Source organism: Crinia signifera, chromosome 2 (genome assembly GCF_055691185.1).
Source record: "Crinia signifera chromosome 2, ASM5569118v1, whole genome shotgun sequence".
Taxonomy (NCBI): domain Eukaryota; kingdom Metazoa; phylum Chordata; class Amphibia; order Anura; family Myobatrachidae; genus Crinia; species Crinia signifera.
In genome coordinates this window covers 369,798,587-369,823,757 of record NC_139218.1, presented here as the reverse complement: position 1 = coordinate 369,823,757, position 25,171 = coordinate 369,798,587, and the positions used below count along the sequence as shown (strand labels likewise).

Here is a 25,171-nt window from a genome sequence, read left to right as displayed (position 1 = left end):
ATCCTCTATTTTCACCCCCCACCCCCAAGGGCAGATTAACAGACAGTATTGAACTACTCACAGATCTCCGGACATCCTTCGTCGATAGATCTATTAGCTTCTTATTCATTGACCATTCCTCATCAGACTCCATTATTGCTTTCTGGGACACAAACAAAACCCTGCGTCATAAATCATATCTGGGTGGAAGCGATTTTACTGTGAATTAACGTCTGTTTTCCAACAAAATATCTATACTTTGATGACTCTCTAAGGGCCTTAAAAAAGTGATAAAATGGAGAGTGATAAACAGACATCCAATCAGCTCCTAACTGCCATGTTACAGGCTGGGTTTTAAAAATGTCAGATAGGAGCTGATTGGCTGGTTGCTAGTTTTTGAAGCTGGATGCATCTGGCCCTAAAGTACAATTAGAACAGTTCTACAAATTGCCATTTATAGGGCAGAAGAAATGGAACCCTATATCCTATAAACACACAGTGAGTGAGACTGTCTTACCCGGAATACAGGGGACATTACCAGATGAAATGCAATAGACTTTGGTGACATAACAAGCAAAGTACCAGTATAGGGGTGCACGAGGCCAGCAACTGTCAAGGTCGCGACAACACCCTTTGCCTAATGAAATGTTGCCTGGGATCCACACGTCGATGTGTTCCTCAACACCCCCCAGTTCTATTTGCAATGCATTTCACCAATCGCTGCGGAATACATTGAGCGGTGATTCATTTCTGTAATATCCACTCATAAATCTCTGATAATGAATGTAAGTAAGTCTGCAGGAAATCCTTCTATACGCGGAATTGTTGCCTGATTGAAAAGATGTGATCTTTAGCCTGTCTGCCACAAGACTTCAAGAGATTTTCATCCAGAATATCTGATCAGTTTTCTGTGCTGAATAAAGTTTCTTCAAAAAAGGAAGTTTATTCAGTTATTGAGAAATAAAAACGCTAAACTTTTTTTTTTTTATTATTTCAAATGTACATTGATCAGATTTGATGCTACTGAAGGCATGGATGCCTGTATGTAATTACCCAGTTTATATGATTACTTTTATTTCCACTAATAGAGCGCAATGGAATTTACTGCTCTATATAAAGTAGAGATGTGCGGGTTTGGTGCTGCTCGAATATAATCGGTTCTCAAATCTGGATCTTATTGGCGATCCAAAAACATGTGACAGCCGATAGTCAATGAGATCCGGATTTAAGAAGTAAAACCGAGCCTGCACATCTCTAATATAAAAGGTGCAAATACATTAGTGCGATATACATGTGATTTGGTCACTTATTAAGCAATTGCGGTGATCAATTGCATACAAGGTGTTCAAATCGCATGTATTTGACAGCAGGTCCGATGTGATGTGCGGTCTCGTGCACATCGCACTGGAGCATGCAAGTCACAACGACACAGCAGGAGAGATCTGTCGGATGGCAGCCAAGCCAGGCAGGTCAGCTGGGATGGGAACGCATGCAATAGATCATATTCGAAAGGATTGCATAAAATATATTGTATGCGGTCCTGCTGCCCGGAAGTTTCTCGTGGCTCAAGGGGGGGGATCGCAGGCGATTGCTCCGCTCGGAGAAGTTGCCCAGAGTATGGCCAGCTTAAGAAACTGTTAATAAATAAATATTACTGAGGAATCCCTAGGTGAAAGTGGTGTAGGGTTGCAAATGCAGGAGTGCCCAAGCAATCAGCAGTGTGTTACACATGTTTGCGGTACTGCGTGTTCACTCAAATTACTGTACCACTGGCCGTACCTTCACCCACCACTTTCCCCAAGGCATGCAGCCCTGCATACAATTATTACCCCCAATCTGTATGGGATCGCTTAGGAACCTAGGGCCTTATTCAGATCTGCGTGCATTCGTATGCAGTTCCGATGTTGGCCATCTGCAAACATCAATCGCTTCACTCCCTGCCGTTACCAAACTCTTACTCACCAACACACTCATGTTCCCGCTGCTTATGTTCTCTATTCTAGTGCTCACCGTGGCAGTAAAGAGCAGCACTCAGGATATGGAGGAGCCTGGGAAGGTTTACGTAGGAGGTGGGAGTAGAGCACGTGACACTGATGATGAAGGTTCTGTCTGGTTTTTGAATAGTAATGCAGGGACAGAAAAATTTGGGTGGCATGTGGCCCGTAAGTTTGAAATGCTTGCTATAAACTATATGTTTACAGCTGGGTACACAGGGGTCAATATATCACTCAGATCAGTGGGTGTGTAAACCATATATATATATATATATATATATATATATATATATATATATATATATATATATATATATATATATATATATATATATATATATATATATATATATATATATATATATATTACACACACACACATATATTGTACACTGGCTTAAGTGACCTCCTACACAGACTCCACAGTTGGACTGGCCAATTTAAATGCTGATGCTGATGTGACATCTAGCCCAGCAGTGCGTACAGCTCATCAAATCAGCCGCTCTGTCAATGCAACATCGTTGGATAAATCTTATAAGTGTGTACCCAGCCTACGTTTAAATTGTCGACTTTTTTTTAGCAAAGTTAACACTTAAGCTATATGGATTGATAACATGCCAGTCTTTCCTACTAGTTCATTACAGATTATGCCAAATCTAGGCCAGTCTCTTCACCTCTATCACCGTGTCATGAGGAGAACCCAGAGTTGCTGAAAGTTCCTATCCCAGATGTAATATAATGGCAGCCAGGCTAGGAAGAAATGTATATTGAAAGTTGATTGCCAGGCTGAACACTGATCACTGGTGTCACAATTAATGGGCCAGATGTACTAAGCTTCAAAAGTGATACAACAGAGAGTGATAAACAACCAACCAATCAGCTCCTGCCTGTCATTTTTCAAACACAGTCTGTGACATGGCAGGTAGGAGCTGATTGGCTGGCTATTTATTACTCTCCATTTGATCACTTTTGAAGCTTAGTGCATCTGGCCCAATGTTTAACAACATCTGGATGCCAGGAAGAAAGGGAACGTGTTAACACAACCTAATTGCCCGGCCTGTTGAGAATGTACTAGACATTAGTCGCCAAGGTTAGGAAAAATGCATGGTGATAGCTAGTAGTGAGGGTAAGAGAGGATGTACAATGCAGTGAGGTTAGAAGGTAGGATGTAATTTATACCATACTCTAGATTGCAACATAAAGGGGTAGATTTATTAAGCTCGGTGAAGTGATAAAGTGTTTGGTTTTTATCACCAGCCAATCACCTCCTACCTGTCATTTTTCAAACCAAGCCTGTAACTTCACAGTTAGGAGCTGATTGTTTTTTTTTATCACTGGCCAATCAGCTCCTAACTATGAAGTTACAGGCTTGGCTTGAAAAATGACAGGTAGAAGCCGATTGGCCGGTGATAAAAAACCAAACACTTTATCACTTCACCGAGCTTAATAAATCTGCCCCACAGTTGCTAGTTGCTTGCTGAGAGAGACTGTACGCTGGGTGCTAGAGTGAGAAACTATATATGACGAAAGATGGTTGCTAGACAGATCTATAGTGTTTAAAGTTGGTTGCTAGGGACAACCAGAATGTAAGCAGCACTGGTTTCCACAATGTATCCTAATGACGGGTCTCCAGGGTGAGAGGAAATGTTGTGTATGCAGGAGACCGTGTACGGACAATGTGGTTTCTAGGATCAGTCACAATATATGCAGTACACAGGTTGCCATGGTCAGAAAGAATGTATAATGAACACTTAGCAAGGCACAGGAACAGAGTTTCCATGCAGGATAAATCAACATACATTTAGTAACAGCTAATAATAAACTAAATTTGAAAAACAAACAGTAAAATTAAATAAAGCAGAAACACTACAGAGAATGGTTCAAAACCTCCAAAACGCGTAAGAATTACTAACCTTGAAATAAATCGGCGCCATATCTCCAATTTCCTTTGGGAGGGGGATACATTCATAGACCAGGTGAAACCGTTTCTTTATGCTCATGTTTGTTTCAAGAAAAACGCAATCCAACCCTTTTTCTTCAAACATCTTCACCAACGCTCTGCGGAACGTCTAGAAGACATGAACAAGAATGCTAAATTCTAGGATAGGGTGGCCGTCACTATGTACTGTTCCGATGCAAAATAGGGAAGTGGCACAGACATTGGCGCTGCTAGAATCAGGCAAGTGGGATTAATGTATAGGAGCCAGCACACTGACCACGGGAGGTGTCACGGACCATGATTACTGATCACAATCAAGCACTTCTTAAAACCTCAAACAAATAGAATAATTGATGCCAAATCTAAACCACATTTTAGGAAGGAAATTTACCTTTAAAACACCAGCCAAAAGAACACATTTAGAAAACAATAAAAAAAATAAAAAAAAATGTATACTAAGGAAAGTACACATCGCATCAAACAACTGCAAACACATTAAGCGTAATATACTGACATAATATACAAAAAGAAAAAAATAAGGGGGGGGGGGTAATTCAGAACAAACCGCAATCATTAATGGAAGCCCATGGATTGAAGGCGATGCCGAAAAGCACAAAAAAAATAGATTGGCAGGAAGCTGGTGTTTGGGAGTGGTAAACGGACGTTTTTTGGGAATTTCATGAAAAACGCAGGCGTGCCCAAATGTTTTTTTTAGGCAGGGTATGTGATGTCACCCCTGGGCTCGTCAGTCTGTCTCGCACAAGCAGAGTAGGCTCTGGGTTATGCACAGACTGCACAAACTGGAAATATCATTCACCAATCTGCCTGATTTTCCGATTCCTACGCATCTTATGGTCTGCCCGTCTGACCTCCAATCCGATGCACATCGGATCGAGAACTGATGTCAAAACACATCAGATTTGGGCCGATTTCTCGGACCAATCCATCGGAATTGGGTGGAATCAGCCGAAATCTCCTTGCCACTAAGAAGCGCTTCCAGCAGACAAAGACACAATAAAAAAGCCACCCGATGCTATGGTCTCAATGGTCCCGGTGCGCCAAGAGAACAGCAATGATATATGGGACACATCTGTAGGACGGGCGTGTGAATGGGTAGAAAATGTTTATTTTTTTTTTAAATGGCTGCTACCCCCTTCAGTACATTATCCATTTCATGGTCTATGAAACATCACTCTGATCTCTATCATTATCTTGACTAATCTACATAATTAAAGTTTGTTAATAAAACCATAGAGAACATTTTGTTAAATATGACTAATCCCCGTGCTACACAGAATTTAATTTTCTTTGCAATCATCTGCAGCCCCTCGTGCAATATTCGCTAAATGATTACAGAATATTTATTTGCTGTCATATGAACCCTCAAGACAATGAAATTAGATGTCTGGATAATTTAAGACAGCGTTGAGGTTTATTGTATTTGTTCTCAACATCACTTTCAGTATTTAAAACACGAGCGCAGAAAAATCAAGTGATGGTCGCCTCTGGAATGCCCTTCCTTGTTCAGCCAATCTCTCGCCTCCATGGTCTCGCGGCACTGCTTCTGCTCCAATGGCGGCTGCTCCCACTTACGTATATGACGGGAGACAAGGAACACAACATGACATGGTGGCTGCCATGTTTTAATAATTTTTCAATTAAAGTCATAATTGGAACCGAAAAAAAAAAGCAAAAGCAGCCTACAAACTGCATACGTGACGCCTCAGACGACCGCTCGCATCAGACGGACATTATAATGAAGAGAAGAATGAGCAATTAGAAAATCCGAATAAAGAATAATGCTTCGGAATTCCAAACACTTCATGAAAACAAATGATTTTCTTACCACTTTGTCAGCAGCTAATTGACCTTTACTTGCTCATTTTGTAAAGTGATTTTCATGACAAACGGGCCTGCTCCTGCTTAATGCAGAGAATGTCCTCTCTAAATGGGCTGCCAGTTGTTAGCAGAAGCGGGTTAAGTGCCAGAATTTCAGCGGCTTCCATCCACACTCTGACACCATTTAACCCTCATCTCAATTAAACGTGCCACAGTTTCTGTTTTGAGATTTTTCATTCACATGTAACAAACAGACATCCTGCATCCGTTCAAATGCAAAGACGTTCAACCCTTTCAAATTCTGGGGCAGATTTAGTGTGAGTGATAGTGAAGTGATAAAGTCGCCTGTGACAATGCAAGAGACTATCAGAATCGAACTGTCAAGTTACGAGCTGGGTTTTGAAAAATGACAGGAGCCAATTGGCTGCTGTGTTATCACCTTCCACTTTATCACTTCACCATTCTTACTAAATCTGCCCCTCTTTTCGATCTCCTGAAATAATTGTTTATTTGTTTTCATACCATTAGGTATAAGTACCTATAAACTAATTACTCCTAGCGAATGTAACTCATTGGTTGCCTGGTGCGAATGTGTAATGGGAAGAGTCAAGGCCCATACACACTGAGCGATATTGCGCTGAAAGCGGCTCAGTTTTGTAGTTTAAGCTGCTTTCAGTTCAAAAGCCGCCCAGTGTGTACGGGCCGGCGATGAGTGTTCCCGCATCATCGTCGGAGGCCACCGCACATCTGCTGGTATTTCTAGCAGATGAGCAATGGGGTAGATGGCTTTCCATAGCGTCCTGCTATGGAAAGTCGTCCACTTTTCAGCCCAGCTATTTTACCCATCACTGTTGTCCATACAGGTTGGGCAAAATCGCCCAGTGTGTATGGACCTTAAAAGGATCATTTAAAACTGAAAATGCATAATTAAGCAAGTCTGCATTGCAAGGTGTATAAATACATGGAATATCAGGAGTCGCTATTCGTATTCTTAGTAAATTCCCCCCACAGTGCATAAATAATTTGACTGGCGCACACACACACACACACACACACACACACACACATTATGGAACGGATGGGCAGAGAAAGTCCACAAAATATGTTGTTAATGTGGAGAAAAATAAAAAATAGATGTAGGTCTTAAAAAAAAATAAAAAGCAATTATCGTTTAAAAGCTATAGCTTTTATTATACGCCAGCCCTGGTATATAATGCAAGATTGCTCGATGTATAGGTTAGGAATAAATCACTGACCTGAATTTCATTCCATATGTCTTCATCCAACAAAGTGGCTGCAGTATAATGCTGTAATGGTACGATAAGACAATGGCCGTCTGTGAGTGACAGGTGGTTGGGGAGACACAGGTACACCTAAGGAAACAAACATCACATTATCTTCTACTTCCACCTTTCGGACCCCTTTACAGTATTATAAAATATACTGCTTGGCATATAATTCGCACAAACTTTTGTTGGCTAATTATTATTAATTATAGATGTTATATTTGGAAAATTAAAATTTAGGAATAATATCAAATCAACGTGGGGGCACATTATTATCAGTAAGTATGGAATTTCTAATGAGGGCCTTTGGAGATACTGTATATGAATATCTCCTACTTGTGTTTGAGTTGTTCAAAAGAAAGTTGCCAGTTTGACGAATTAAGCTCTAGATCTGTTCTCAAATGTGTCTCTCAGGACCGTAAACATTGTGCGTTTTGGTGGATCTTAGTTGGTAATAGAACGGTTTTGAGGTTGGTCACGCCTAGCCCAAGTTGCACTGTGCAAATACTGTATAGAGATACCAGCGCTGGGTGAAAAAATAGACATTCAATTGTTTTTATTAGGAAACAATCTTATATTCTAACAAACAAGAGCTAAAATATAGACTCTAATATCACTAAACAATAATCATCAATTTCTGAAAGTGTGATCCCCAAGGACTCGGGCTTCCTCCAAAATGATAACGAGCAGCAATAATGTTACCAGATCTCGACGGCAGTCCGCATATCTATATGAGCTTTCATTCCTTTAGTGCTTTTAGGGGTGAGTTGCGATCTCCCCAAAGATGTGTATCTTTTCTCAGGTAAAGGCCCCCACCCACTTGTGCGAAGAATTGTTGTGATGAATCGCATGTAGTGTCATATCGCACGGCCTTTTCCTGTGATTGCGATGCGCATTCCTGTGCATCTCTCATCACACTGGCAGATCGCAGTGGCTGCCACAAGGATCTATCGGATCTCGAAGCCATGAATGGGATCCCATATGATACATTGTATGTGATCCAGTCGCTTGTCAGGTATTTAAAATGTTTGTTTAAACGGGTCAGAGCAAGTTTAACCCCTTTCACACCGCATGTAAATACCAGGTCTAAAGCAGGTTTGCGGTGTGAAAGCAGCATGATGAGAGGCAGGGAGGAGATAATCACGGGACTGCAGGCTATGAATGGAGACCAGAGGTTAAGGATAGGGTAGGGTGTCTGAGCATCAGCTGGTCCCACTCTAAGCGGGACCCAGCGCATTGCATATTTAATGAGCGGTCCCGCTCATTACATATGTGCATATGTAATGAGTGGCTCATTACATATGTGCATGTATAATGAGCGGTCCCCCTCATTAAATACGCACAGAGCGGGAGAAATAGTGCTCACTGCTGCCTGGGTACCGTTTCAGACCGCAAAAAAACTGGGTCTGAAACGGGTAGGACCCTACTTTTTTACCGTTTTAAAATACCAGTTATTTTAAAATGGTAAATTCACTGGTACTTGTGCGATTTTTTCATTGCATGCCACTACTTAAGGCATGCAATGCGATGCAATCCAATTTTTCATTGTAAAGACCCGATTTTTAATTGTACAGTCAGCCATGGGTGATTTCATACCCTCACTATCCAACTACACATGGAGTTGATTTTATATAGTGTGGTGAGCGCAGCGAGCCACCGAGTTGGATAGTGGGGGTATGAAATTACCCATGGCTGACTGTACAATTAAAAATTGGGTCTTTACAATGAAAAATCGCATTGCATTGCAAGTAGTGGCATGCAATGAAAAAAATCGGGCGCCCAGATAAAACACAAGTACCAATTAACTCTGGACCTTTCAGACTGTTCTTTCATCACCTGTTTTAAACAGGTTCATTATTAAGAAGGTGATGGCAATCCTAATTTTAAGAGGGAAGACCAGGAACAGAGCATTGTGTCCCTCCTGGAGAGGATTATGTTGGGAGGTATGCTGTCACTATAAACATTTGTTCTGAGTGGTAGACAAGACATTTCCACTACAAGTATGTCACCCATCCTCAGACATATTCTTTTAATAAATCATTCTGGTTTATGACTTAACCCTTTGAGTGCTAACATGTGAGCGATGTGCAAAAATATCTGCTAAAATGCCAGCGTCGCTCACATTTGTTATATAAATAATAAATAAAAAAATCTTGTGTAAAAAAGATTTTATTTCTTATATAAAGGTCATCATTACAGGACATTATGGTGAATAAAAAGGTTTGCTTGGCAATTTTCACACCCATTTTGACAAATTCACTCAAAGGGTTAAAAAAAAAAAAAAAAAAAAGATTGTTTTTCTGGAGAACAGCACACATGGAGTATATATATGTATGTAAAAAGGTGTCAGATTATTATTTAAGAATGTCCTCTAAAATGGGTGACTAATCTAAACGGGGCTCTCTCATATTCTGAACAAAATCTTCCACGTTTTTCTCCTTTATTTAATCTTGGCCGCTATTTCCGCCTGTGGAAATAGTGGCCCTTGCCTATTCAATGCTGCCATTTCCAACAACATTGAAGGCACTTTAAAAGAAATCGGATAGGTTTTGGTAGAAATGGCCACGGATTGTCGAATTTTCAGCCGTTTTTCGCCAATATGCGGCCATTTTTGCCAATCTTCTGACTTTGACACTCAGAACGTTGAATTCAAACGGAAATTTCAGTCGAGCGAATTGGAAACGGCTCGAATTAAGACGGTCGGAATCCCACTTGTACAAGTGAAGTGAGGAATGGAGTTTTAATAGTGCTTTATACCTGCACAGCCGGCACCAGTAATGTCCCCCTCTCTCCCCAGCAGCAGCAATGTCCCCCTATCCCCCCAGCAGTTGTAACGTATCTCCCCCCAGCAGCAGTAATGTATCTCTCTCCCCCAGCAGCAGTAATGTCCCCCCAGCAGCAGTAATGTCCCCCTATCCCCCCAAGCAGCAGTAATGTCCCCCTATCCCCCCCCAGCAGCAGTAATGTCCCCTTATCCCCCCAGCAGCAGTACTGTCCCCCTATCTCCCCAGCAGCAGTACTGTCCCCCTATCCCCCCAGCAGCAGTACTGTCCCCCTATCCCCCCAGCAGCAGTACTGTCCCCCTATCCCCCCAGCAGCAGTACTGTCCCCCTATCCCCCCAGCAGCAGTACTGTCCCCCTATCCCCCCAGCAGCAGTACTGTCCCCCTATCCCCCCAGCAGCAGTACTGTCCCCCTATCCCCCCAGCAGCAGTAATGTCCCCCTATCCCCCCAGCAGCAGTACTGTCCCCCTATCCCCCCAGCAGCAGTACTGTCCCCCTATCCCTCCCAGCAGCAGTACTGTCCCCCTACCCCCCCCAGCAGCAGTACTGTCCCCCTACCCCCCCAGCAGCAGTACTGTCCCCCTATCTCCCCAGCAGCAGTACTGTCCCCCTATCCCCCAGCAGCAGTAATGTCCCCCTATCCCCCCAGCAGCAGTAATGTCCCCCTATCCCCCCAGCAGCAGTAATGTCCCCCTATCCCCCAGCAGCAGTACTAACCCCTAACTCCCCAGCAGCAGTACTGTCCCCCTATCCCCCAGCAGCAGTAATGTCCCCCTATCCCCCAGCAGCAGTACTAACCCCTAACTCCCCAGCAGCAGTACTGTCCCCCTATCCCCCAGCAGCAGTAATGTCCCCCTATCCCCCCAGCAGCAGTACTGTCCCCCTATCCCCCCAGCAGCAGTAATGTCCCCCTATCCCCCCAGCAGTAGTAATGTCCCCCTATCCCCCCAGCAGCAGTAATGTCCCCCTATCCCCCCAGCAGCAGTACTGTCCCCCTATCCCCCAGCAGCAGTACTGTCCCCCTATCCCCCCCAGCAGCAGTAATGTCCCCCTATCCCCCCAGCAGCAGTAATGTCCGCCTATCCCACCCAGCAGCAGTAATGTCCCCCTATCCCCCAGCAGCAGTACTGTCCCCCTAGCATCAATAATCTCCACCATTCTTACATGATTTTATTGTCATCATGATAATTAAGGAGCCACATAATAAAGTCTATAGGTGCAGCACCAGGTATTGCAGTACATTTACTATAATGTGCCCAATCCAGCAAGTACAGTAATAGGTGCCTGATGCAGGAAGGTCTGAAGAAATACTTCTGGCCACACGCTGTACTGTATAATGGTGATTTGGCTTCTACTGCAATGTCAGTAAGCTTATTTACCTGTCTGTACCCTCCATGCCAAGCCTGAGCAGAGGTCAGCGGGATATGCAAATATTTCCAAGCCCACCCTAGAGGCAGACCCTTTGTGAAAGAATTAGGTGCAAATGTACTAATCCTTGGAGAGTGATAAAGTGGAGAGAAACTACCAATTAGCTGCTGTCATTTATCAAACGCAGCCTGTAACAGGATGCAGTCAATATACAGCCGGTTGGAATGCCGGCTGCTGGCTATAATACCAACTCTGGTACTCTGACATGGAACAGAATGCCGAAGCTGGGTTGTAAGAATGCTGGGTCTCCTGGAGGGGTTATATCTATGCACTAGGGTGGTACGTGGGGTTAGGGTTGGGGGGAGGTTTGGATTAGTCTTGGGGAGGGGGGTTTAGGGTCAGGCACTAAAGAGGAAAGAGGGAGAGATAGAGTGTTAAGGCCCCCATAAATTAGTCCGCCTTGTCCTAAGGACAAGTAGGACCTGATTGTCCCGGCAGCTCCCCGGTAGGGATCACATGCGATTAGGCACTTCATGTGCCAAGTTTTGCATATGGGAGTGCATGCAACTTCCCACAGGGAACAGAGCCTGGCAGGGGAAGCTGCTGCCGGGCAGCGCGCCGATGGCGGGAGCAGTGGAGCACTTACAAAGAAAAAAAGAAGCCCATACAGAGAGGTCTCAGCCAATCAATGGCTGTCTATTCATTTGTATGGGCTTTTTTTTTTTTTTTTTTTAACGTCTTCCCCTGCCCGGCTCCCTGGTTCCCTGCTCTTTCCGCCCGGCTCGGTTAGCCAGCATCCCCAGTCCGTGCAGCCTGTCCGTCCTCCCGCACAGGACCACGCATCGGGTCGGAGGGAATGTCTACATGTGCGATTTGGCCCGATTTCACGGCCAGATTCATCCGGATCGGGTCAAATCATGCCCAAATTGCATAGTGCATAGCCTTTAGACTGGGGTGCTTACTGGGCATCTTCCAAAATCCTCAGCATCAGGATGCCGGTGTCAGTCTTCTGACCGCCGGTAACCCAAATGCTGGCAAAGTGTATGTATTCCTGTGACATGGTAGGTAGGTGTACAGGTCAACAGCTTCTCTCTCCACTTGATTACTTGCCAAGGCTTAGTACATATCACCGTAGTCTAGAGATATGCAGGTTTGGATTTACTCGGATTTAGTCATTGGCTATCGGTTGTCACATGTTTTGACTCCAAATCAAGTGACAGCCGATAGCCAATAAGATACAGTTTTGACTTCCGGGTAAATCAGAGTAAATTCGAACCTGCACATCTCTACCTTTAGTCTGCTGTGGGTAACACGTGTCTCACGAAAATAGCATTGTACACCCTGCTCTCTTTCTCCAGTATTACCAAGTTACCATCTAAATATTCTGCGCCTCTCCCTTTTACAATAGTACAACAAAGTAATAGTGAAAATAAACAAAACAAAGTCGCCTTCTACCTATTAAGCGAGAAAACTCTTTATAGCCCAAACTTTTTGGAACTGCAGTAACTTTTTTATCTTCTGTCCTTAGAACACAATCGCTGGTTTTTATGGAGTAGAATTTTATCATGACATATTCTTGGAATATAGGACATAATAAAGCGCAGTGATATTTTGTAACCCCAACCGTTGTGTGTGACACGTAATCACCAAATAAACTAGAACGACTCTGACACATGCTGTTATCTCCGCTCTATGAAAGAGGCCCTTTCTTTCCTAGAATACAATTCAATCACGCAGCAGCGGCAACGAGCATTAATGTACAAAGCCTTTTCTCAAGAACACAATGTCAGTTTTCATCTTGCCGATGCCAAGGCAGTACCCATTGCCCCATACTGGTTATGCTGCTACTGCTGAATTTCATCTGTGCAGCAATTTCATGCTAACCTGATTCAGTCTATGGCTTCCAGCTACAAACTAATCTTGCTGTAATCTGATGGAAAAAGAAAAGTAGTGTCATCTCGAGACTTTGTCGTCCTGTTCAGAACCTTTCGTTTCTTGGCGGAAAAGGCTGTAAGACACGTTTGGTAGAATGAATTCTCGCTAACACACTTTTGCAGCAATCAATGATCGTGTTTTAGGGTGATCCGGTGGCAGCGGCATCAGCTTTTGGGGAAATTATTTGTGAAAATCCCTTTTGCTTAGACGGAGTGTCAGAAACGTGACAGAATTGCTTATTGAGTTCTTCTGGTTTACAAGTTACGCTGAACATTTATGACCGTGTTTTCCAGCTGTTTATCACGTGTTGTCCAATTTTACACTACATTTCAGAGTTCTGTACGGACCATTGTTAAACTGCTGTTTAAAAATGGTCCCCATGTGATCTGATGTACCTTGCCTAATAAGGTGTGTACACATGCATTGATATCCCGCAAACCCCCCCCCCTTTTCCCCCCCTTTTTGATTTCACATTCAATATTGATTTCGATGTGCATTCAAGGCACAGTGTACACACTCGATCAAATTCAATATTCCCTTGCCTGCACAGTCTTTTTTTTATTTTCGATATAGAGAAAACGGGGGGCATCGAATCAAATGCGGATCGAAAGAGTCTTACAAACCATTCCATTTTGATTCTATTTTGCCTCTATAAGAAAAATCTACAGATAGAGCGACTGTCAGATGGCCTGCAGGATCACCAGATGTCCTGAGCTGGCACAGGCTGGTGGACCGGAGCTCCATCTGATGGGGACGCGCAAGTGTCTTACACGCTTGCGCAATCCTGTCGGCCTGGCGGCGGAGAGTGGCTGGGAGTGGCTTCCCTGCCTGTCTCCCCTTCAGGGAGATGGGAAGGATGAGTGGGGGCTGTAGGGGGTGATGGGGGAGCAGTGGGGAGCTGGCGGAGACGGGCTCCATCAGAACGGGGCACGCGAGCGTCTCATGCGTGCCCTCTTCTGTCGGATGGCGCACAGTAGCGATTGGCTACATTGAGAGCTGTCCATCTGGAATAGAAAACCTGTCAAAATCGAAGCATGTGTACACCCCTACAGACTAAATAAAGATAGCAGTGCCCTGAAGAACACTGCTTGTAGAAGCTCACCCTGATACGCACAGCTGTGATTGCAGCAGGGAGCCTCAAATAAGCCTTAAGCCAGGGGAAGAACAAGTGAATGGTGGGCAAAGGAGCAAAAACACTATTTCTCCTCCCCCGATCATGCTAAAGAAAAATTAGGCCTTTAATACATTGTTGCAATGAGTGCTCATGGTAGAACCCTCTCAACAGTAGCGTTTTCCCCCAAATGCCCACAGTGTCTCCCTGACATGCACTCTCTGCAGAAGCGAGCAAGGGCGTAACTTCATCCCAATTACCTGGAGGAAAGTTGGAATGTGCTGCCCCACTCCTTAAAAAAAAAGGTTAAACAAATATTGTGTGTGTGTAGGGAAGCCCACAGAGAATTGGCATGGCTCCAGCTACCCTGTGCGTGAATGGCCGGTTTGTCAGACTCACGAGCATTCAGAATCAGTGTTCACCGGCAGGTTCCATGTCACAGTCCAGCAGCAGTAGTGGGTGCGCCGTAACTTGTGTGTTTCCATTCATGAGACGTCCTGTTTCCTATTACAGATCTTAACAAAGCTCCTGTGACAGAGCCAATGAACTATGCGGGTGCGTTGCAGAGCTCCGTTGGAGCAGCGGTCACATTTGGATCACACTGTGAAACGCACAGGTGCTGCTGGCCCAGGGGTGTCTGGAATAGGCCTTGTGCTACCAGGATGAAATGGTTTTTGTAGGCAGCCTTTTATTTTATAAAAAAATATATATATGTTTATGTCCATCTGCGCACAAGCCCCTAACTTAAAAAATTTGGTCCATACTGTAGGTCACCAGGGAAGTAAAATTAAAGGGACCCTTTTAGTCTAATAAATAGTAATATTTTTTCCCTTAATTTGATCCCTGTAGTAAAGTGATAACCTCTGCCCTTTAGTAAAATAGTCTGGACCCAATTCAGTAAATAACAATAATAATAATAATTATTATTATTAAAATAATCTGCCCCTATTCAGTAAAATTATAATAATGATAATATTCTATGCCACATTTAAAATAATAGTTATAATAATGATGATAATAAAAATAATAAATAATATTCAGTGCCAGTAAATGAATAATGCTAACAATTACAAATAATAATAATAATAATAATAATAATAATAATAATAAAGTCACCTACTTAGTTAGTTAGATAATTATAATGTTATGTGCCCCATTCAGTAAAATAATAATAATAATATGCTATGCCACATTCAAAATATTAATGATAATAATAAAAAAATAATATACAGTAAAATAATGATAATGCTCTGAACATTTCATATAAAAATAATAATAATAATAATAAGTTAATATGTGACCCATTCATTAATATAATAATACAGTAACGTTATATTTATGTGAAACCGTTAATGTGTTTGTATTAGACTCTAGTCAAGTAACACATTAACCATTGTAAGGTATTTGCTCGGTGCTAAAGAACCCTTGTGGTGACTCATAAAAAAACAATGAAAGCCTTTACACAGAATGGAATATTGTGTAGTAAAGATAAGTAAATAGTAAATAAATAAAGAAATATATAAAGGGAAAAAATAGAGGTTACACGTTAGGTATGCGCACTGAAGGGCTAGGCTTTCCAGTCCCACAGCGGGTGTTCTTGGCTAGTTAAGGGGTAGAATGTAACCGAGGGATAGCAAGATGCTTTTAGGCGTGGGAATGATCATATATATGCTATACTAAAGATAGTGGTTAGCACGGGATGCTGCGGTTGGGAAAATATCCTATAGGGTGCATAGCATAGAGGGGGAAAAGTTGATAGGGGGACATTATAACGGGCTGTGTGCAATAGATCAAGGCAGAATACGTCAGAGTAACATGAGAGGCCCCGTTAGGTGAAGTATGTGCTGGTTCGCTGTGAATGTGTATGTGTCTTTGTCCTCGTCTGTGGGTATTGTCTAGGGTATACAGTTCAAGGCAACAGGTCGGGCATGTTATTTCCTGTTTTGGTATTATATTATGTATACTAATGTTTGTGGATGTGTTTTGTGTTTTTTTTTATATGAAAAAAAATTTAAATAAAGACGCAATAAAAAAAAAAAAAAAGAATGGAATATTGTGTAATTGTATTTTTTAGATAATTAATTAGTAAAAAGTTATATTCATACTTAATTTATCATTGTAAAATTATGGAATTTGGGCTAATAATCATGAAAGTGTGATATAGGAATCACCATACAAATGAATATACTGTAATAAAGTTATTACAATTTAATTTTATAAGTCAACAAGATGCTCATGTAATAAATCCTCATAACCAATTATACATAAACACTTTACCAAACGCCACATACTGTAAAATAAATAAAAACAAAAAATTTATAAAACGTAATAAAAAAAGTTGGCCCCCGGACAATCTTTCAGGACCCTTTCACACTGACCAATTTCCTGGGTTGTTGAGCATTCCTGTGCAATAACCCAGGAAATATTTGTCAGTGTTATGGAGGTACAAGGATCACATTGATCATACCTATATCTGTGTAGAGTCAGACTGGCATACAGATGTACCTACATGGTATGGGATCAATAGCGCCAAGTTTGCATCTTATTCACGAAACGCGGTGAATAAGATGCACAAGCAGCTTATGCTGGGTAAAATCATATGCGTCATGCCTACATTCTGAGTGTGAATTTGGCTTTATCTGCATGTACAATGCTATAGAATTCTGAATATAGGCACGATGCATATAATTTTAATCAGCAGGGTCTGCTTGTGTATCGTATTCACACACTAATGGAGTGGTATTGGATATGTCAGCTCACTCACACCAGGCATCTCAATCTGCATGGCACAAGAGACAGGTTGATGGAGGGCACATCTGTATGCCTCACTATACTCCAGACAGTAGGTGAAAAAAGGTAAAAAATTCTGCTGTGTATTAGACCAGGCCAGAGAGGATTCATGTATTTAGCTGAAAGCTCCAAATCTCTTAGTTCCACTGTGAGAATTGTGCCCAGGGAAGCCGACAGGTCAGCTGGGCCCCGGTAAAATGGAGGGGGCATGGCCACCGGACAGGGGCGTGGACACATCCCGTGAAAACAAAATAAATGTGAGGGAGTGAGAGTACAGGCTGCCGATGCAGCTGTCTCTCTCCCCACTGCCCAGATCCCTGCAACGGGAGAGGGGGGAGCGGGGCCCAGGCCCCTCCAGCAGACCCGGGTAAAAAGCACAGCCCCTCTTGACGCCACTCACTGTGCCGGGCACGCTTTGAAAAAGCTCCAATTCCTAGGGACAAAACAAGTAGGGGGAAACCCGCTATAATACAGGTCTTTAAGAGGCTTTATGAAACCCACGCCCTCATTTGTCTTAGTACACTGATCCTTATTTGCACAGGTGACATTGGATATTATGGTGTAATACAGAAAGGAGTGCTACTGGCGACACATTGACAGTCTGACTACTTGGATGATCAAGGCTATACAAAGGCGGGGGGCATTCAATTTCCCAACGCTATTTCCGACAGGGGAAATAGAGGTGGGGCCCTACTCAATGCTCTCTTCCTCTACAGCATTGAACAGGGATCTCAGCAGAACGGGCCTGACTTTACAAGCAGCCGGCCCATTCTACTGAGAACGTCTGGGAATTGTCGATCTTCCGGCCGTAGCGTGACAATTTCTGGCCATTTCTCGCAGCCATGCCCCCTTTTCGGCGCTCGGCAGGCGGGGCATTGAATCTTGCCTGCCGAGCGGACGTCAATCCGGCCGAGAACGGGACCGGGTAACGGCTGTTGGGCTAGCCCGACAATCGTGACGCCGGACTGAATACCCCCCTAAGTTAAAATACATGAACATTTATAACCTCTGGAACTTTTATTCGCCTAACTGGGACACCAGGTCATCTGATAGAATTAAGTGACAAATAATTCACCGCATAGAACAGCTCTTCCTCGAAGGGTTCATAATTATTATTATTTTTTAATGTTTGAAATAGTATATATGTATGATTGATTCTGAGGATTCATTACATGAGCAACCGGTTGCCTTATGATAGCAAGTTAAATTATAATAACATTTCCATAGTATATTAAATTTGTGTGGTGATTCCTATATCAGACATTCATGATTATTAGCACAAATTCTTTATATTTATCTTGCACGTCAAAAGGCAATTCCATTAGTATGTGTGCAATCACAACCACAGTGTTTTGGGAGCTGTAAAAGACCTTTAGGACAGTTAATAGTTTTATTAAACTAGATTTTATTTTGACAAACTTATTAGCACCTGATTTTGTTTGTTTGTTATTTTATCATCATTGAGTTGACTGGAGGCAAAAAGTCACAAATAAATACAGTACGCCTTTATAGGTGGCGCAGGTTTACCCGCCTTGCACCTCTCCAATCCATTCTTAACGCTACTGCTAGGCTCATCTTCCTCTCCCGCCACTCTACCTCCGCCTCCCCCCTCTGTCTATCTCTTCACTGGCTCCCCATTCCTTTCCGAGTTCTCTTTAAACTCCTCACCACCACCTACAAGGCTCTCTCCTCCTCCACCGCTCCTTACCTCTCTTCACTGATCTCTATCCACACTCCCTCCCGTCCTCTTCGCTCCGCCGCTGACTGACCTCTCACCTAATCACCTCCTCCCACTCCCGTGTCCAAGACTTCTCTCGCGCTGCCCTCCTGCACTGGAACAACCTTCCGCCACCTATCAGGCTTTCTGATTCCCTTACCTCCTTCAGAGCTCCCTTAAAACCCACTTTTTTTCGACTAGCCTATCCCTCCTCCTAACCTCTTTTGATCCTCCTAGCCTGCCTCCGTTCCCATCCGTTCCTACTTATCCTATTGTTTTTGTTTGTCCACCCACCTCCTTTTAGTCTGTTAACTCTTATGAGTAGGGTCCTCCTTCCTCACGTACTCACCCCACCTCTTTACCTCACCAGCGCTCCTGCCCTGTTCTTCCCTTCCTCTACTTCATCTTCAGTCTCCTCGACAATTTCGACACCTACTTCTGAACTGATGCTGATTTTAGTTCTACCAGCTATACCCCTATTTATGCTGTATTTTATCAACACACCCTGTACGTTACCTTGTAATTTGTTTCTTGTTTGCTATGTACGGCGCTGCGGACACTTTGTAGCACCTTATAAATAAACGTACTACTACTACTACCCTACTTTCATTATCATGCCTCGGCATGTCCACTAAGGCTGTTGTGTCTCAAAGATGTGATTTGTGTCACCGTGGCCATGTCCCTACCTTTCACGCAGAAAAATGCCCTTCTGGTATAACTGCCTGCGCTCTATGGTCTCTCAGTAAACATGGAGCCTTCCGAATGTTTCCAGGAGTGCAAAAACAAATCCAATTAGCCCAGAAGCCTCCGGCAGTGGTGAAAACGGATGCATTGTATGCAAAAGAACAGCATATGTTATATTGTATGTGATCCAGCCACCGGTGAGTTCCTGGTGGCTTCAAAAAAGGAACAACTGCAACTTCTCCCCTCGCAGTGGTGTACGGGCCTTAAACCCAAGGCTAAATCACAGTAACCTAAGATTCTTTAGTGCCTGAAGTTATGGGTTAATTCCCTCCCGGCCGGGGCAAAGCAAAAAAAAACCTCTATACATCCCCAGGTAAATGGAGAATGTGGGCTTACTGTGGACTGTAACTTAATAGCCATGGGTATTGCTACAATATTGGTACAAGAAGTACCTTATGCCCCAAGGCTATCGCAGTATGCCCCTAGGTTTTAGCAATAACTTCTGTTTAAATAACTATTATCATCATGTGGAACGATCCTTTTACGCGCACTTCTGGCAATTCCATCCACTAGTAAAAGGTCACAGCCAAAATGGACATTGTTTTCAAATCTCCATTATACCGGACGGCTGCTGGAAGACAATATTGTTTTCTTATGCTAAGCAAAGTCATGCTGTGAGTACAAAGCGAGCTTGGCTTGTTTGGGAAGTGTTCAGACAATACCCAAGTGTGCGGATATTTGTACTTGAGAAAAACATGTTACATTAAGCTGTCTTTCCCCTGACGCATCCATTCCTGGCTGGAAACCTTTAGTATGTTCACAGGCCATAGTGCCATTAATCATACTGTACTCCCACAAAACTGCTGAATAACAACACTAACTGAGCACTAAACCTAATATACAAACAGCTTTATATAACACCGCTACTAACAGTGACAGTATACGTTTCCTGAGCTTATAGGAGCTGAAAATACATGGTCAAAGTTGCTGGGGGGGGGGGGGGGAGATTTTTATTCTATGCGGGAAAGACCCTTTGTCTATTAGTATATTGAAACACAAGTCCTAGGGGGTGGATCTTATCACAGCACCGGGCGCACTTTACGGCGGACTGAATTTGCTTAAAAGTGCTCGCAACTCCATAGGGGTGCGAGCAATTTTAAGTGAATTCGGCCCAGCAAAGGGTGCAAGTTCGGCTTAATTCGGGTGCCGTTTTCAGCTTTTAAACAGCAACCGAATGGCACTAACAGGATCGACCCCCTAGTGCAGTGACTTTCAACCTTTTTACCTTGCAGCACACTAATACCCCTTTCAGACAGAAAAAAAGACCCGGGAATTTCCCTGCTCTTGCCGTGTCGACCCGGGTTTTTCTTCTGTCTGAAAGGGTCAACACGGGTCTAAAGTTCCGGGACTTCGACCCAGGTATTTACCTCGGTTTTTCCCGTGTCAGACACGTGTTTGCGGCTGTGTGAAAGGCTCCGACCCGTGTTTTTCTCCCGACTATTGAAAAATCATGCTGATTGGCTGATCTTTTCAGGTTCCCTGATTGGCTGAGCGCACGTGGCAGTGGCGTGCAGCGCAGCAGTAAATGGCCATGGCACATTGGAAAGATGAGGAGATCCGTGAGCTGTTCAATGTCAGAGGGGAGGAAGAAATCCGAAAACAGATTACTGGCACAGTGAAGGACGCTGTAGTCTACACCAATATTGCCAAGATCCTCACTTCAAGGGGCATTGTGCGTACCCAGCAACAGGTGGTCAGGTTTTCATGATCTCATCTCGGTGTGCCTTTAAAACTGTCCTTTTCTTATGACACACAGAGTTTTGCACGAAAAATCCGGCTTCTGTGTGAAAGGGGTCGACACAGGAAATACCCGGGTTTTTGCTCCTGTGTGAAAGGGGGTCAGCCCCTTGCTGCCTAGTTGTACCCGGGTTTTTGTATCCGGGCAATACCTGGCTTTTTGGGATTTTTCTGTCTGAAAGGGGTATAAATAAGATTCTTAACATTTCCAAGGCACACCATGAGATCCCCACATGGCAAAACACATTGCCCCCGCCCCCCCCCCCCCAGGAAAAAACCCAAACCTATTGGCCCCATATAAAAAAAACAATCACATTGGTTCCCCACAGGTAACAAAAACAAAATACATTGTCCCTTTACATGAAAAGAAGAGACCAGTAAATAACAGTTGAACTGCTGGTGGCTGTAAACTGGTTTGGGCATCTCTAGATCTGGGGGCACACTTGAGAACAGCCCTTGGCACACTAGTGTGCCATGACACAGTGGTTAAAAAAACAGTGCCCTAGTGTGTAAGTGTGCGTGTGTACGGGGCAGACTACATGGGTAAGTGGTTCCGGGCTGCCATTCAATTCTATGGGCCTAATTCAGACCTGTTCGCTAGGCTGCGTTCACTTGCAACCTAGTGAACAGGCCAGCGCCGCCTGCCACCCCTCTGAATGCCCGCCCCCTCTCCCACATCACCACGCATGCAGACGAAGGGGAGAGAAATCATTCGATGGCCACCAACCATCGAATGATTTCTCTCCCCTTCAGTAATAAAATCGGTATGAATGGACTTTTACAGTGTTCGCGAAAACCACCCAAAAAAGTGGGTCCCGGGGACCCTTCACTTCTAAAAATTGGGGTCCTACCGGACCTTTTCTGGGTCCCAACGGAATAAATCCTCCTCTCCCCTTCTCCCTAGCATGGCACATGTGGGTCAGGGGGGGGGGTATCAATTGGCCCACTCGCATAAAGGTACATATATACTAGAAACTAACTAAACCTGAAAACAGGGACAGTGCGCGCCTAAAAATTTATGGCATGTTTTTTGGGGGGGAAGTGGTGTCACATAGTAGTACACATTACAGCACACACCGTAATGCCCAGTACACATTACAGCACACCCCGTAATGCCCAGTACACATTACAGCACACCCCGTAATGCCCAGTACACATTACAGCACACCCCGTTATGCCCAGTACACATTACAGCACACCCCGTAATGCCCAGTACACATTACAGCACACCCCGTTATGCCCAGTACACATTACAGCACACCCCGTTATGCCCAGTACACATTACAGCACACCCCGTTATGCCCAGTACACATTACAGCACACCCCGTAATGCCCAGTACACATTACAGCACACCCCGTAATGCCCAGTACACATTACAGCACACCCCGTAATGCCCAGTACACATTACAGCACACCCCATAATGCCCAGTACACATTACAGCACACCCCGTAATGCCCAGTACACATAGGAAAAACACACGAAAAAGGAAGCCATTGTGGTTTGCGAACTATTGTGAAAGCAAAAAAGTTGGCCTTTAAGAAATTTAAGAAGACGCAGAAGAATGAGGACAAAGAGGTGTATCTTGTTAGACAGAAGGAGGCTAAGAAGGTAATCAGATGTGCAAAAGCACAGGCTGAAGAGAAAATGGCCCAATCAGTGGGTAAAGGGGGGAAACTTTTTTTAGGTATATAAGTGAAAGGAGAAAAACAAAAAGTGGAATAATAAGACTAAAGACAGAGTGGAAGTTTTCTTGAGGGGGACAATGTAATAGCAGATAATATTAATAATTATTTCTGCTCAGTATTCACTGCTGAAAGAGAGGGGAAGGGGCCACAATTAAGTTGCAAGTATAGTCAGAAAACTGAGGGAGAAACAAGTACATTTACAGAGGAGAAAGTCCTCACAGAACTCTCAAAACTGAAAGGGGATAAATCAATGGGGCCAGATGGGATACATCCAAGGATACTAAAAGAGCTCAAAGGGGAGCTGGTAAAACCAATAACAGAATTATTCAGCCAGTCACTAGCTACTGGAGTAATCCCAGAGGACTGGAAAACAGCGAATGTAGTCCCACTGCACAAAAGTGGAAGCAAAGAAGAGGTAAGCAACTATCGACCAGTGAGCCTTACATCAGTAGTAGGGAAATTGATGGAAACACTCTTAAAAGAAAGAGTTGTAGAATATCTCAAAACCAGCAATTTACAGGATCCAAAACAGCATGGGTTTACTGGGGGAAGATCATGTCAAACAAATCTTATTGACTTTTTTGACTGGGTGACTAAAGTAATAGATCAAGGTGGGGCTGTAGATGTAGCTTATCTAGACTTTAGTAAGGCTTTTGACACTGTCCCACATCGCAGACTGTTAAATAAGCTTGAAAGTTTGGGATTGGATTCTAAGATAGTTGAATGGATAAGAGCATGGTTGCAGGACAGAAAACAGAGAGTTGTAGTAAACGGAGTACAGTCAAAGGAGGGAAAGGTTACAAGTGGAGTACCCCAGGGATCTGTACTTGGACCAGTGCTTTTTAATATCTTTATTGGTGATATTGCAAATGGAATTGAGGGTAAAATGTGCCTTTTTGCAGATGACACAAAGGTATGCAACAGGGTAGACACACCAGGAGGGGTAAAACAAATGATTGATGACCTAGGTAGATTAGAGGAATGGTCAAGAGCATGGCAACTACAGTTTAATGCCAAAAAATGCAAAATCATGCACTTGGGTTGCAAAAATCCAAAGACTAAATATAGTATACAGTAAATGGCACTATAATGGAAACTACTGAGGAAGAGAGGGATCTAGATGTCACTATTTCAGGGGACTTAAAGGCAGGTAGGCAATGTAACAAAGCAATGAAGAAGGCAAGTCAGATGCTTGGTTGCATAGGGAGAGGTATCAGCAGTAGAAAGAAAGAAGTAATAATGCCACTGTATAGGTCATTGGTACGACCTCATCTAGAGTATTGTGTTCAGTTCTGGAGGCCATATCTCCAGAAGGATATAAATACATTAGAGACTGTACAAAGAAGGGCAACTAAAATGGTGCATGGCCTACATCACAAAACGTACCAGGAAAGACTAAAAGATCTTAATATGTATACTTTAGAGCAGAGAAGGGAAAGGGGGGACATGATAGAAACTTTCAAATATATCAAGGGTTTTAACAAGGTACAGGTGGGAGACATTCTTCACAGGAAGAGGAGCAGCAGAACACGAGGACATGCACTGAAACTAGAGGGAGGAAGATTCAGGGGAAATTTGAGGAAGAATTACTTCACAGAAAGAGTAGTAGATAAGTGGAATAGCCTCCCATCAGAGGTGGTAGAGGCAAATACAGTAGTACAATTTAAACATGCTTGGGATAGGCATATTGATATCCTTACAAAAAAATAAGGATCAAATATGGTTTGAGGTAACATGTTTAAAAAAGGGGCAGACTAGATGGACCAAGTGGTTCTTATCTGCCGTCAAATTCTATGTTTCTACTGTATGTTACACATTAAAGCACACACCCCGTAATGGCCAGTACACATTAAAGCACACACCCCGTAATGCCCAGTACACATTAAAGCACACACCCCGTAATGCCCAGTACACATTAAAGCACACACTGTAATGCCCAGTATATATTATAGCACATAAGTGCTGCTTACTTACATGCTTGTTGCTAGGGGTTACATGCTCCTTGCAGGGGTCACATGCTGGGGGGGATGGGGGCATTTTATGCTGGTTGCCACATGGGGAGGGGACGTTTTATGCTGGTTGCCATTGGGGGGGGGGGGGGGCATATTAGGTTCGTTGTCACAGTGGGGTGGGGGGGGGGGGGGGGGGCCTGGAAAACATGCCGACATGCTGCTCAGCAGAGTAGGTGAGCGGGCTATCAGCGCGGCGGGGGACTGGATGTGGCTGGAATAGCTGACACGCTGCTCTGAGTTGCATTAGCCA

At 43.6% G+C, this 25,171-nt stretch overlaps 1 protein-coding gene across 1 annotated transcript in view; it reads right to left on the bottom strand.

Annotated features, from left to right (window-relative positions):
• The window catches only part of CWF19L2 (CWF19 like cell cycle control factor 2), a 119,885-nt gene that overhangs the window by 5,601 nt on the left and 89,113 nt on the right, over positions 1-25,171 (bottom strand). The window contains exons 14-16 of the mRNA XM_083170032.1: positions 7,008-7,124; positions 3,887-4,042; positions 62-142 (exon numbers count right to left, since the gene is read on the bottom strand). Of these exons, the coding sequence (XP_083026158.1) occupies positions 62-142; positions 3,887-4,042; positions 7,008-7,124 (354 nt within the window). The remainder of the gene's footprint in view (positions 1-61; positions 143-3,886; positions 4,043-7,007; positions 7,125-25,171) is intronic.